The sequence below is a fragment of the Notolabrus celidotus genome, chromosome 24 (assembly GCF_009762535.1).
Source record: "Notolabrus celidotus isolate fNotCel1 chromosome 24, fNotCel1.pri, whole genome shotgun sequence".
Taxonomy (NCBI): Eukaryota; Metazoa; Chordata; class Actinopteri; order Labriformes; family Labridae; genus Notolabrus; species Notolabrus celidotus.
This window is the reverse complement of record NC_048295.1, coordinates 12,189,662-12,203,807: the sequence shown is the minus strand read 5'-3', so window position 1 is coordinate 12,203,807 and position 14,146 is coordinate 12,189,662. Positions and strand designations below refer to the sequence as shown.

At 46.1% G+C, this 14,146-nt stretch overlaps 1 protein-coding gene across 1 annotated transcript in view; it reads right to left on the bottom strand.

Annotated features, from left to right (window-relative positions):
- The window catches only part of fat3a (FAT atypical cadherin 3a), a 120,964-nt gene that overhangs the window by 48,805 nt on the left and 58,013 nt on the right, over positions 1 to 14,146 (bottom strand). The window contains exons 3-6 of the mRNA XM_034677794.1: positions 7,616 to 7,939; positions 7,014 to 7,075; positions 4,857 to 5,171; positions 3,857 to 4,067 (exon numbers count right to left, since the gene is read on the bottom strand). Coding sequence (XP_034533685.1) covers positions 3,857 to 4,067; positions 4,857 to 5,171; positions 7,014 to 7,075; positions 7,616 to 7,939 — 912 coding nt within the window. The remainder of the gene's footprint in view (positions 1 to 3,856; positions 4,068 to 4,856; positions 5,172 to 7,013; positions 7,076 to 7,615; positions 7,940 to 14,146) is intronic.

The following is a 14,146-nucleotide window of genomic DNA, read 5'->3' as shown; positions in this document are numbered from 1 at the left end:
CACACACACACACATACACACACACACACACACACACAATATCAGCTCAAACAAGATCACAGCAAAACAATGTGAAGCACGAGCACCAGCCATGCATGCAGTAACCTCAACACCAACACTGTATGGTGTGTGTGTGTGTGTGTGTGTGTGTGTGTGTGTGTGTGTGTGTGTGTGTGTGTGTGAGTGTGTGTGTGCGTACATGTGTTGCATTAAGGTACTCCATCTCTTGATTACCTTTACTCGTGGTGGATAGATCTTTGTTATTAAGTTGTAATAAGAAAGTTATGAAGCATGTTCTTTCTCCAATCCAAGAAGCAATACCTGAAACACCTGAGCCAGGTGATCCTCAGTTTGTCCTACAGGAGTCTGTAAAGGTTCACGGTTCTGTGGTTCTTCACTCAGAGAGCATCAGGGTTCATGGTGCTTACAACTCATCAGGCGCTTGTTGCTAATTGCTGACTGAGGCCTGATGAATATAATCATCACGGTGTATTTACTGCTCCCACAGGATACACAGTGCTGTCTATTCAAAGGATACATGGTACTGTCTAATCACTGGATACACGGTGCTGTCTATTCACATGATACCCAGTGCTGTCTAATCACTGGATTCATGATGTTGTCTATGCATAGAATACATGGTGCTGTCTATTTCTGCTGGATGTAGGGTGCTGTGTAGTTGCTGGATGTAGGGCGCGGTGTAATTGCTGGATGTAGGGTGCTGTGTTATTCCTTGATGTACGGTGCTGTGTATTTACTGGATGTAGGATGCTGTTTAATTGCTGGATGTAGGGTGCTGTGTAATTGCTGGATGTAGGGCATGTGTAATTGTTGGATGTAGGGTGCTGTGTTAGTCCTTGATGTACGGTGCTGTGTATTTACTGGATGTAGGATGGTTTGTAATTGCTGGATGTAGGGTGTGGTGTAACTGCTGGATGTAGGGCATGTGTAATTGTTGGATGTAGGGCGCTGTGTAATTGTTGGATGTAGGGCATGTTTAATTGTTGGATGTAGGGTGCTGTGTAATTGCTGGATGTAGGGCACTGTGTATTTACTGGATGCAGCGCGCTGTATAATCACTGGATACACGGTGCTCTCTAATCACTGGATATATGATGCTGTGTATTTACTGGATGCAGCGTGCGGTGTTATTGCCAGATGTAGGGTGCTGTGTATTTACTGGATGTAGGGTGCTGTGTATTTACTGGATGTAGGGTGCTGTGTAATTGCTGGATGTAGGGTGCTGTATAATCACTGGATACATGGTGCTGTCTAATCAATGGATATATGATGCTGTGTAATTGCTGGATGTAGGGTGCTGTGTATTTACTGGATGTAGGGCACTGTGTATTTACTGGATGCAGCGCGCTGTATAATCACTGGATACACGGTGCTGTCTAATCACTGGATATATGATGCTGTGTATTTACTGGATGCAGCGTGCTGTGTTATTGCTAGATGTAAGGTGCTGTGTATTTACTGGATGTAGGGTGCTGTGTATTTACTGGATGTAGGGTGCTGTGTAATTGCTGGATGTAGGGTGCTGTATAATCACTGGATACATGGTGCTGTCTAATCAATGGATATATGATGCTGTGTATTTACTGGATGTAGGGTGCTGTGTAATTCCTTGATGTAGGGTGCTGTGTATTTACTGGATGTAGGATGCTGTGTAATTGCTGGATATAGGTTGCTGTGTATTTACTGGATACACGTGCTGTGTTATTGCTAGATGTAGGGTGCTGTGTATTTACTGGACGCAGCGTGCTGTGTTATTGCTAGATGTAGGGTGCTGTGTATTTACTGGATGTACGGTGCTGTGTCATTGCTGGATATAGGGTGCTGTAGAATTGCTAGATTTAGGGTGCTGTTTAATTGCTGGATGTAGGGTGCTGTGTAATCGCTGGATGTAGGTTGCTGTGTATTTGCTGGTTGTAGGCTGTGTTTAATGGGTCAGCTGGTAGTGGGAGTTTGAGAATGCATGAAGGTGTGTATTTGCTCCATGAGGAATGTGTGTACAGGTGCTGCTAACAGCAGGTCATTAGACACAGCTGTCACCGCGGTAACCGGGGGGGGGGTGTTTCCATGGGAGCTGATATAAAGGTTGTGAAACCTTTTTACCAAACCTCCATCCCCCCAATTAACCTCAGCTGTTAAGTATGGAACACACACACACACACACACACACACACACACACACACACACACACACACACACACACACACACACACACACACACACACACACACACACACACACGCACAGGCACACGCACAGGCACACACACAGGCACACACAGGTTCAGAGCTCTGTGTTTATTCTACTCAGACGACCAATCACAGAACGACGTCAGCAGCACTGATGAGAAGCGACGAGAACGATGGGCTTAGACAGAAAAGGAAAAAAATGGAAAAGGAAATGAGGAAAGGAACCAAGGAAAGGAGAGAGGAATAGGAAGTGAGATACCTTCTGAGGAACAGTTCCTGCACCAAGCGCTCTGCAGAATATAGAACATCTCACGGAAAGACCTGGAACCTTCCAGGTGAGAAGCATTAGGAGAGAGAGAGGAGAGAAGGTAAGACAGGAGAGAGAGACAGACAGGACAGAGACAGAAAGACAGACAGAGGGACAGACAGGACAGAGAGGAGAAGGTGAGACAGACAGACAGACAGACAGACAGACAGACAGACAGACAGACAGACAGACAGACAGACAGACAGACAGAGAGGTAGAGACATAGAGACAGAGAGGAGAAGGTGAGACAGACAGACAGACATACAGACAGACAGATAGACAGACAGACAGACAGACAGACAGAGAGGTAGAGACATAGAGACAGAGAGGAGAAGGTGAGACAGACAGACAGACAGACAGACAGACAGACAGACAGACAGACAGACAGACAGGCAGACAGGCAGACCGACAGACAGACCGACAGAGAGACAGACAGACAGACACAGAGGTAGAGACAGAGACATAGAGACAGTGAGGAGAAGGTGAGACAGACAGACAGACAGACAGACAGACAGACAGACAGACAGACAGAGACAGAGACAGAGACAGAGGCGTTGGGCGTATAGAGAGACATATTTGCTCAGGTGTGTGTGGATCAGGAGCAGAAGGGATCCCTGGCTGGACTCAGACCGGCCTCATTGCTCAGCAACAACAATAGATGGAGGGGCATGGTGGGAGCTGAAGTCCCTCTTGGTCTTGTTGTTGCTGCTGTCAGTGTTCATGTTTTATTAAAAACTAATAGAATTAAATCAGATTTTGATAATTAGAGTTATTAAATCTCTCTGAGCGCTGTGGACTCGTCAGCACAGTCAAAGCGTAAAAACGGAGCTTAGAGCGCCGCGCGCCACATAATCTGTTTAATCCTGTGAAGAGGCTGAAAGTGAACTCTGACAGATCAAAGGGATTTAAGTGTGCCACGTCGGGCATTCCCCGCTTTAAGTGAATGTCACACAGGCTTTAGAAGGTTCCTTCTGTGTGCTGAATAACACAGATAGATACTAAACCTCTTAGAGGAGGACACACAGGAGCTACGTCTGTTAGCTACGTCTGTTAGCTACGTCTGTTAGCTACGTCTGTTAGCGACGTCTGTTAGCCTCTGTCAGCTTCTGTTCCTCACACACGGCAGACACACCTGACAGCTGCCAGAGCTGTTGCCTTGGTGACCGGGGTGGGCGGAGCAGAACAGATCATGCATTGAGGCCACAGTACCTGAGCTGCATCACATAACACACACACACCATGCATCGAGCCTACACACACACATACATACACACACACACACACACACACACACACTGCGTCACACTACACCCAGACCCCTTCCCTACAGCAGGACTTTACCTGTGATGTCAAACCACAAGGGGGCGGAGCTTTGCTGCAGGGAGACCACGCCCACGATCTCAGCCACCTTGTCGTTCTCCATGACGGTGAAATTGTAAAACTGATCATCAAAGACTAGTGGGAGGGGCGAGGGAGGAGGACGACGGATCCACTCGATGTGAAGACGAGCTGTGGACGACTTCTGAGGGCGGCCGTTATCCGTGGCTTTAATCTGAGGACAGACGAGAAGAAACAAAGGACGAGGACTTGGTCACAAAGACATGAAGGAGGGACAAGCAGAGCTTCAGCTCAGAGATGTGACGGGACATTAGTTTCAGTTTTCAGGTACAAAATGTAAAAGCAGAGCTGTAGGTCCTGATTGGGTTCTGCAGGAAACTTTCAGGCCAGGTCCTGGGCTCAGTAAGATCTGAGATCTTCACCAACACTGGAACGGAAAACTCCAGATTTAAAGCCATGACAATGCAAAAGGTGAAACGTTTCAAACCAGGGACAACCTCCAGAAAACAGAGAGAGTCATGGAGGTTCTTGGTGCACAGTAACAGAAACACCAGAATGAGCGGAGGAACCAGATCTTTAGGATGAGCTGCTTCATTTAGACGCTACATTTAAAGTTCATCCATGTAAGATTCAGAGACGTCAGAGGATCATTCATTTCACTTCACTCTGCACTCGAAGGAGAGCCAACGCTGGACATGAAACTTTGAAAAAACTAGAGGTCCTCTGTGAAGTTGATACTAAGTTTCTCCTCTCAGGGCTTCTGTGGAAACATGGCGGTGCAATAACGGCTGTTCCTTCTAATTTAGAATCATTTCAGGTAATTACGGACAACATACAATGACACACATTATGTTCCTTTCCTGCCGTTACAGACCTCTACGTCTGACACACCTGATCTCTCTTAGAGCAAACGTCCAGCCCTGACTGTCACTTGCAGCTTAGAGAACTAAAATACGTCCTCGTCAGCAGACGTTTATGAAAAGAATAATAAAGGTTAACGTACAGTCAGGATGTCGTAGCTCCCCGCAGTGAATGCCTTGCGTGAAGAAACGACAGCAGTCTTTGGGTCGATGAAGAACTTCCCGTCCTCATTCCCGTCCACAATGCTGTAGGAGAGGTCGCTGTTCGGCCCTTCGTCGCGGTCATAGGCAAACACTCGATAGATGGGCTCGCTCTTCTTCCTTCTCTCTCGCTCCGGAAGTTTGACCTGGTACACCTTCTCTGGAAACGTGGGCTTGTTATCGTTTTCATCCAGAACCTGAACCATGACCCAGACCATGCTCTGCCTGGGACTGGGACCGCCGTCCGACACCAACACCTACACAGGTGAAACAGACAGATTTATACACCTCTACACAACATGCAGTCTGGATCAGGGTCTGGACCACTGGTGACTGAGATCACTGACAGAGATCACTGACAGAGATCACTGACAGAGATCACTGATGGAGATCACTGACAAAGATCACTGACTGAGATCACTGACAGAGATCACTGGCTGAGATCACTGGCATAGATCACTGACTGAGATCACTGACAGAGATCACTGACAGAGATCACTGACTGAGATCACTGACAGAGATCACTGACAGAGATCACTGACAGAGATCACTGACTGAGATCACTGACTGAGATCACTGACAGAGATCACTGACAGAGATCACTGACTGAGATCACTGACAGAGATCACTGACTGAGATCACTGACAGAGATCACTGACAGAGATCACTGACTGAGATCACTGACAGAGATCATTGACTGAGATCACTGACAGAGATCACTGACAGAGATCACTGACTGAGATCACTGACAGAGATCACTGACAGAGATCACTGACAGAGATCACTGACTGAGATCACTGACAGAGATCACTGACTGAGATCACTGACAGAGATCACTGACAGAGATCACTGACTGAGATCACTGACAGAGATCACTGACAGAGATCACTGACAGAGATCACTGACTGAGATCACTGACTGAGATCACTGACTGAGATCACTGACAGAGATCACTGACTGAGATCACTGACAGAGATCACTGACAGAGATCACTGACAGAGATCACTGACAGAGATCACTGACAGAGATCACTGACAGAGATCACTGACATAGATCACTGACCGAGATCACTGACTGAGATCACTGACAGAGATCACTAACTGAGATCACTGACAGAGATCACTGACATAGATCACTGACTGAGATCACTGACAGAGATCACTGACTGAGATCACTGACCGATATCAGTGACAGAGATCACTGACTGAGATCACTGACTGAGATCACTGACGGAGATCACTGACCGATATCAGTGACAGAGATCACTGACAGAGATCACTGACAGAGATCACTGACAGAGATCACTGACTGAGATCACTGACTGAGATCACTGACATAGATCACTGACTGAGATCAGTGACAGAGATCAGTGACAGAGATCACTGACTGAGATCACTGACAGAGATCACTGACAGAGATCACTGACTGAGATCACTGACTGAGATCACTGACTGAGATCACTGACCGATATCAGTGACAGAGATCACTGACTGAGATCACTGACCGATATCACTGACTGAGATCACTGATAGAGATCACTGACAGGGATCATTGACTGAGATCACTGACATAGATCACTGACTGAGATCACTGACTGAGATCACTGACAGAGATCACTGACAGAGATCACTGACTGAGATCACTGACTGAGATCACTGACCGATATCAGTGACAGAGATCACTGACTGAGATCACTGACCGATATCAGTGACAGAGATCACTGAAAGAGATCACTGACTGAGATCACTGACTGAGATCAGTGACAGAGATCACTGACTGAGATCACTGACCGATATCAGTGACAGAGATCACTGACTGAGATCAGTAAACTGTCACTTTTACAGCCTGTCCTCTGAAACAGAATAGTCTCAGCACATGGAGCTATTTTTACGAGTGAGCTTCATTAATAATGTATGTGTTTATAAAAGTCTGCTCACAGCTCAGATTTATTGTTCCTGCAGAGCGTCATCCCCAAACACAGAGGAGCTTATTCTGTGTCCTCGCTACCCCACTGAGTGTCAGAACATTTCCTCACACACACTTCACACACACTTTACTGACACCGACTCCTAAATAGACACCGTGCAGTGCGTCCTCACCTCCAAGACGTGCTCTGTTTGTTGTTCTCGGTCCAGTTTCCTCGAGGTCGTTGTTATCAAACCTGAGACAGAAACAGACAACTGTTATAAAACCAGACAACACACGCCCACACACACACGCAAACGCACGCACACACACACACACACACGCACACACACACACACACACACAAACACACACACGGTAATGATAGGTTGTGGATGGCTCAATCATTCATATTAAATTTGAGAAAAGATGCAGAGAAAAAGAGGAGCCAGGAGGAGAGGGGACAGGCGTCTGTTTTGATAATATTGTATTGGTATTATTTCATATTTCACACATCACAGCGTCTGATGGGCTGGCTGAGTGAAAAAAGGATCTAACACTGTGCGCATGTGAGTATGTGTGTGTGTGTGTGTGTGTGTGTGTGTTTGCGAAGCCTGCAGAGGTGCTGTTGAAGCAGAGACACAGCCCCCTCCTCTCTGCCTCCTGATGCACATTACAACACACACACACACACACACATACACACACACACACACACACACGCACACACACACACACACACACACACACACACACACACACACACACACACACACACACACACACACACACTGACCTGTGCGTGAATTGATGCTGAAGAAGTTCTGCGGGTTTCCACTGACGATGCGGTAGCTGAGCCGCTCAGCGGAGGAGGGGGGCGTGGCGTCGGGGTCCTGGGCCTGGATCTGGATCACAGACACGTCTCTGGGGGAGTTCTCTGGGACAGACGGTCGGTAGAGAGGCTCTGAGGTCAGAGGAGCATTATCGTTCACATCCTCCACCTGCACAAACACCTCTATGAAGGTGAACTGAGGAACCACACCGTGGTCACTGGCGTACACCGTCAGCCAATAGGAGTCCTTGGTCTCCCGATCCAACATATCAGTGGTGTAGATCATTCCTGGAGGAGAAGCGGGAAGTAAAATATCAGTTCATGTAACAGCTGCAGATCAATCTGATACTGCTGAAACACCATCAACACACTGATACTACTAAAACACCATCTACACACTGATACTGCTGAAACACCATCAACACACTGATACTACTAAAACACCATCTACCCACTGATACTGCTGAAACACCATCTACACACTGATACTGCTGAAACACCATCTACACACTGATACTCCTGAAACACCATCTACCCACTGATACTGCTGAAACACCATCAACACACTGATACTACTAAAACACCATCTACACACTGATACTACTAAAACACCATCTACCCACTAATACTGCTGAAACACCATCAAAAAACTGATATCTGTGTGTGTGTGTGTGTGTGTGTGTATGTGTGTGTGTGTGTGTGTGTGTGTAGGTGTGTGTGTATGTCTGTCTGTCTGTCTGTTAGTGTGTGTGTGTGTGTGTTTGTGTGTGTGTGTGTTTTAGAGTGTTCTTTATAATCATCTTAAGCAGTAGTATTTACTCTGCTGATTTGTCTGAGAGGCTGATTCTTCTCTTCAAAAAGCACTTGTGTCAATGAGGGATCTCACACAGACACACACAGACACACAGACACACAGACACACACACACACACACACACACTAGGGTATCTTCAGCATGTAAGTGTAGCTGTTAGCCGCTCCATTAGCTCTGATGCTCTAATGGAGACATCATGAAATATTCACTCACAGAGCTACACACACTATTACTGTCTGACACACACACACACACACACACACACACACACACACACACACACACACACACACACACACATACCAGTTTGTGTGTGTGTGTCTGTGTAGAGTCTGTGTAGAGTCTGCATGAGTCTGAGTGAGTCTGTGTAGAGTCTGCATGAGTCTGAGTGAGTCTGCGTGAGTCTACCTGCTTTTTCGTGTGTCTGCGTGAGTCTGCGTGAGTCTGCCTGAGTCTGCCTGATTCTGCGTGAGTCTGTGTGAGTCTGTGTAGAGTCTGCGGGAGTCTGTGAAGAGTCTGCGGGAGTCTGTGAAGAGTCTGCATGAGTCTGTGTAGAGTGTGCGTGAGTCTGTGTAGAGTCTGTGTAGAGTCTGCATGAGTCTGAGTGAGTCTGCGTGAGTCTGCCTGCTTCTTCGTGTGTCTGTGTGAGTCTGCGTGAGTCTGCCTGATTCTGCGTGAGTCTGTGTGAGTCTGTGTAGAGTCTGCGGGAGTCTGTGAAGAGTCTGTGAAGAGTCGGCGGGAGTCTGCCTGCTTCTTCGTGAGTCTGCGTGAGTCTGTGAAGAGTCTGCGTGAGTCTGTGAAGAGTCTGCGTGAGTCTGCGTGATTCTCAAGAGTCTGCGTGACTCTGCGTGACTCTGCGTGAGTCTGTGTAGGGTCTGCGTGATTATGGGTGATTCAGAAGAAACTGAGTCTGCGTGAGTCTGCATGAGTCTGTGTAGAGTCTGCGTGAGTCTGTGTAGAGTCTGTGTAAAGTCTGCGTGAGTCTGAGTGAGTCTGCGTGAGTCTACCTGCTTTTTCGTGAGACTGCGTGAGTCTGGGTGAGTCTGCCTGATTCTGCGTGAGTCTGCGTAGAGTCTGCGTGAGTCTGCGTAGAGTCTGCGTGAGTCTGCGTGAGTCTGTGAAGAGTCTGTGTGAGTCTGCGTAGAGTCTGTGTAGAGTTCGGTGAGTCTGCATGAGTCTGCATGACTCTGGTTAAGTCTGAGTAGAGTCTGCGTGATTCTGCATGATTCTAAAGAAACTGAGTCTGCATGAGTCTGCGTGACTCTGAGTCTGTGTAGAGTCGGCGTGAGTCTGCCTGATTCTGCGTGAGTCTGCGTGAGTGACTGTGAGGCTGTGTAGAGTCTGCCTGATTCTGCATGAGTCTGCTTGATTCTGTGTAGAGTCCATGAGTCTGAGTGAGTCTGTTTGAGTCTGTTTGAGTCTGCCTGAGTCTGCCTGAGTCTGCCTGAGTCTGTGTAGAGTTTGGTGAGTCTGCATGAGTCTGCGTGCATCTGCATGCGTCTGCTTGATTCTGCATGAGTCTGCGTGAGTCACTGTGAGTCTGTGTAGAGTTTGGTGAGTCTGCGTGCGTCTGCATAAGTCTGCGTAAGTTTTCGTGATTCTGCGTGATTCTGCATGAGTCTGCGTGAGTCTCTGTGAGTCTGTGTAGAGTCTGCATGAGTCTGCGTGAGTCTGCGTGAGTCTGCGTGAGTCTGCGTGAGTCCAGATGCAGGAGAAAAAGCTAAGAAACTGCATGCTGCATGTAACCTTTACTGTATCCTGTCAGAGAGCATGCAGTGTTAACGTACTCTGTGATTTGATTAACTCCTAATGACTCACTCCCCGCATAACAAACACACATTACACACGTGTTTGTTTGTGTGTGTGTGGTTCCAGTCATACTCAGTTCTGTTAGTAATCCATAAAAACTACAACCACAGGATCTGGGTCAACGCTGACTCATCAAACACTCCTAGATCTTTGCTTGTGTTGTTCTTGTTCTCATATGTACGTCACTTTGGATAAAAGTGTCTGCTAAATGACATTGTAACATTGTGTGTCTTTGTGTGTGTACGTGTGTGTATGTGCGTATGTGTGTGTGTGTGAGTAAAACTGAGCAAACAAGGATTAACACACCTGAGTTAATCTGAACAGATGACAATTACCACACCTGAGTTAATCTGAATAGAAGGAGGATTAACACACCTGAGTTAATCTGAACAGAAGAGGCTTATCACACCTGAGTTAATCTGAACAGAAGGAGGATTAACACACCTGAGTTAATCTGAACAGAAGAGGCTTATCACACCTGAGTTAATCTGAACAGAAGGAGGATTAACACACCTGAGTTAATCTGAACAGAAGGAGGATTAACACAACTGAGTTAATCTGAACAGAAGGAGGATTAACACAACTGAGTTAAACTGAACAGATGAGGATTAAAACACTAGAGTTAATCTGAACAGACTGGGATTAACACACATAAATTAAACTGAAAAGACAAGGACAAGATGAGTTAATCTGAACAGAAGAGGCTTATCACACCTGAGTTAATCTGAATAGAAGGAGGATTAACACACCTGAGTTAAACTGAACAGATGAGGATTAACACACCTGAGTTAATCTGAACAGACTGGGATTAATACACATAAATTAAACTGAAAAGACAAGGACAAGATGAAATCTGAACAGACGAGGATTAACACACCTGAGTTAATCTGAACAGACGAGGATAATTGGAGGAGAGGTGGACTGCTTTTACGATTTAAAAGCAGAAAATGATAACTAGTTTTGTGTGTGTGTATGTGTGTGTATGTGTGTATGTGTATGTGTATGTGTATGTGTTTGTGTGTGTGTGTGTGTGTGTGTGTGTGTGTGTGTGTGTGTGTGTGTGTGTGTGTGTGTGTGTGTGTGTGTCTGTCACAAGCTGACCTAAACCGCAATGCACACGTCTCAGTTCAAACTGATCTTCATCAGCTCTCTGCTGTTGTTTTGCAGCTTCAGGCCACATGCACACACACACACACACACACACACACACACACACACACACACACACACACACACACACACACACACAAACAAAAACACACGTGCACACACAAACACAATTACACAAATGCTTCATTAGGTCTGCACACAATGAGTCAGATTATTATACAACTATGAACAACAGACTGTGTGTGTGTGTGTGTGTGTGTGTGTGTGTGTGTGTGTGTGTGTGTGTGTGTGTGTGTGTGTGTGTATGTGTGTATATCTGCGTGTGTAATAGTTTTTTCATTCCTGCTCTGTCTTTAGGAACAACTACACCTAAAGCTACAACTACAACTGCAGCTACACCTACTTCACCTACAACTACACCTAAAGCTACAACTACACCTACAACTACACCTAAAGCTACAACTACAACTGCAGCTACACCTATTTCTACACCTACAACTACACCTAAAGCCACAACTACACTTACAACTACACATAAAGCTACAACTACAGCTGCAGCTACACCTACTTCACCTACAACTACACCTAAAGCTACAACTACACATAAAGCTACAACTACAACTGCAGCTACACCTACTACTACACCTACAACTACACCTAAAGCTACAACTAAGCCTACAACTACACCTAAAGCTACAACTACAACTGCAGCTACACCTACTATTATACCTACAACTACACCTAAAGCTACAACTACACTTACAACCACACATAAAGCTACAACTACAGCTGCAGCTACACCTACTTCACCTACAACTACACCTAAAGCTACAACTACAACTGCAGCTACACCTACTATTACACCTACAACTACACCTAAAGCTACAACTACACTTACAACCACACATAAAGCTACAACTACAGCTGCAGCTACACCTACTTCACCTACAACTACACCTAAAGCTACAACTTCACCTAAAGCTACAACTACAACTGCAGCTACACCTACTACTACACTTACAACTACACCTTAAGCTACAACTTCACCTACAACTACACCTAAAGCTACAACTACAACTGCAGCCATAACTTCAGCTTCAACTGCACCTAAATCTATAACTAAACCTATAACTACTCCTAAAGCTACAATTACACCTACAACTACACCTAAAGCTACAATTACACCTACAACTACACCTAAAGCTACAACTACACCTAAAGCTACAATTACACCTACAACTACACCTAAAGCTACAATTACACCTACAACTACACCTAAAGCTACAATTACACCTACAACTACACCTAAAGCTACAACTACACCTAAAGCTACAATTACACCTACAACTACACCTAAAGCTACAATTACACCTACAACTACACCTAAAGCTACAATTACACCTACAACTACACCTAAAGCTACAACTACACCTAAAGCTACATTTACAACTGCATTACATCTACAACTATACCTAAAGCGACAACTAGAAAAATGCAGCAACACCTACAACTACACTTACAACTACACCTAAAGCTACCACTACAACGGCAGCTGCGCTTACTACACCTAAAGCTACAACTACACTTACAACTACAATTGCAACTACACCTAAAGCTGATACTACACCTACAACTAAACCTACAGCTACAACTACACCCACAGCTACACCTACAGCTACACCTACAGCTACAACTACACCTACACCTACAGTTACATCTGCACCTACAGCTACAAATACAGCTACAACTACAGCTACACCTACAACTACATCTACACATACATCTACACCTAAAGCTTCAATAACAACTACACCTAAAGATACAACTACAGCTACAGCTACACCTACAACTACAGCTACAACTACACCTACAGCTAAACCCTACAACTAAGACTTCACCTTCACCTACAACTACACCTTCACCTACAACCACATCTACAACTACAGCTACAACTACACCTTCACCTACAACCACATCTACACCTACAGCTACAACTAAAACTACACCTTCACCTACAACCACATCTACACCTACGACTACAGCTACAACTACAACTACACAGTATTGTTAAAAACACCACAGGTATAAACACTGAGCTGTTCTGCCTGTATTCACTTTAACACCTGTCATCATAAAGTAATGGATCCCTGTTTATGAAAACTTTACAGATGATGTAATCCACATTTCAAACTATTAAATATGAATCTATATCTGATAATCTGATGTGTGTAAGGAGCAGTTTGAACCCACACAGGTGACTCTGGGGGGGACATTTCCTCCTGCTTGAGAGAGTAACTCTCCCACAGCCAATCCTTCTGTGCACCTTTCTCTCTTTAAGTCACATCTCTGTCACACGCACGCACGCACGCACGCCAAATGCACGCACGCACGCACGCACGCACGCACGCACGCACGCACGCACGCACGCACGCACGCACGCACGCACGCACGCACGCACGCACGCACGCACGCACGCACGCACGCACGCACGCACGCACGCACGCACGCACAACCCTCTGCCTCCATGTTAACTCCTGACGGCTCATTCAACACTCTGAACAAAGCTGTCTCTGTGAAGAAACAACGCTGAGGACCTCCCCTCCTGAGACGCATTCATCACTCTCTTCCTCCTCCTCCTCCTCCTACTCCTGCTCCTGCTCCTCCTCCTCCTCCTCCTGCTGCTCCTCCTCCTTCTCCTCCTCCTCCTCCTCCTCCTCCTCCTCCTGCTCCTCCTCCTCCTCCTCCTCCTCCTCCTCCTGCTG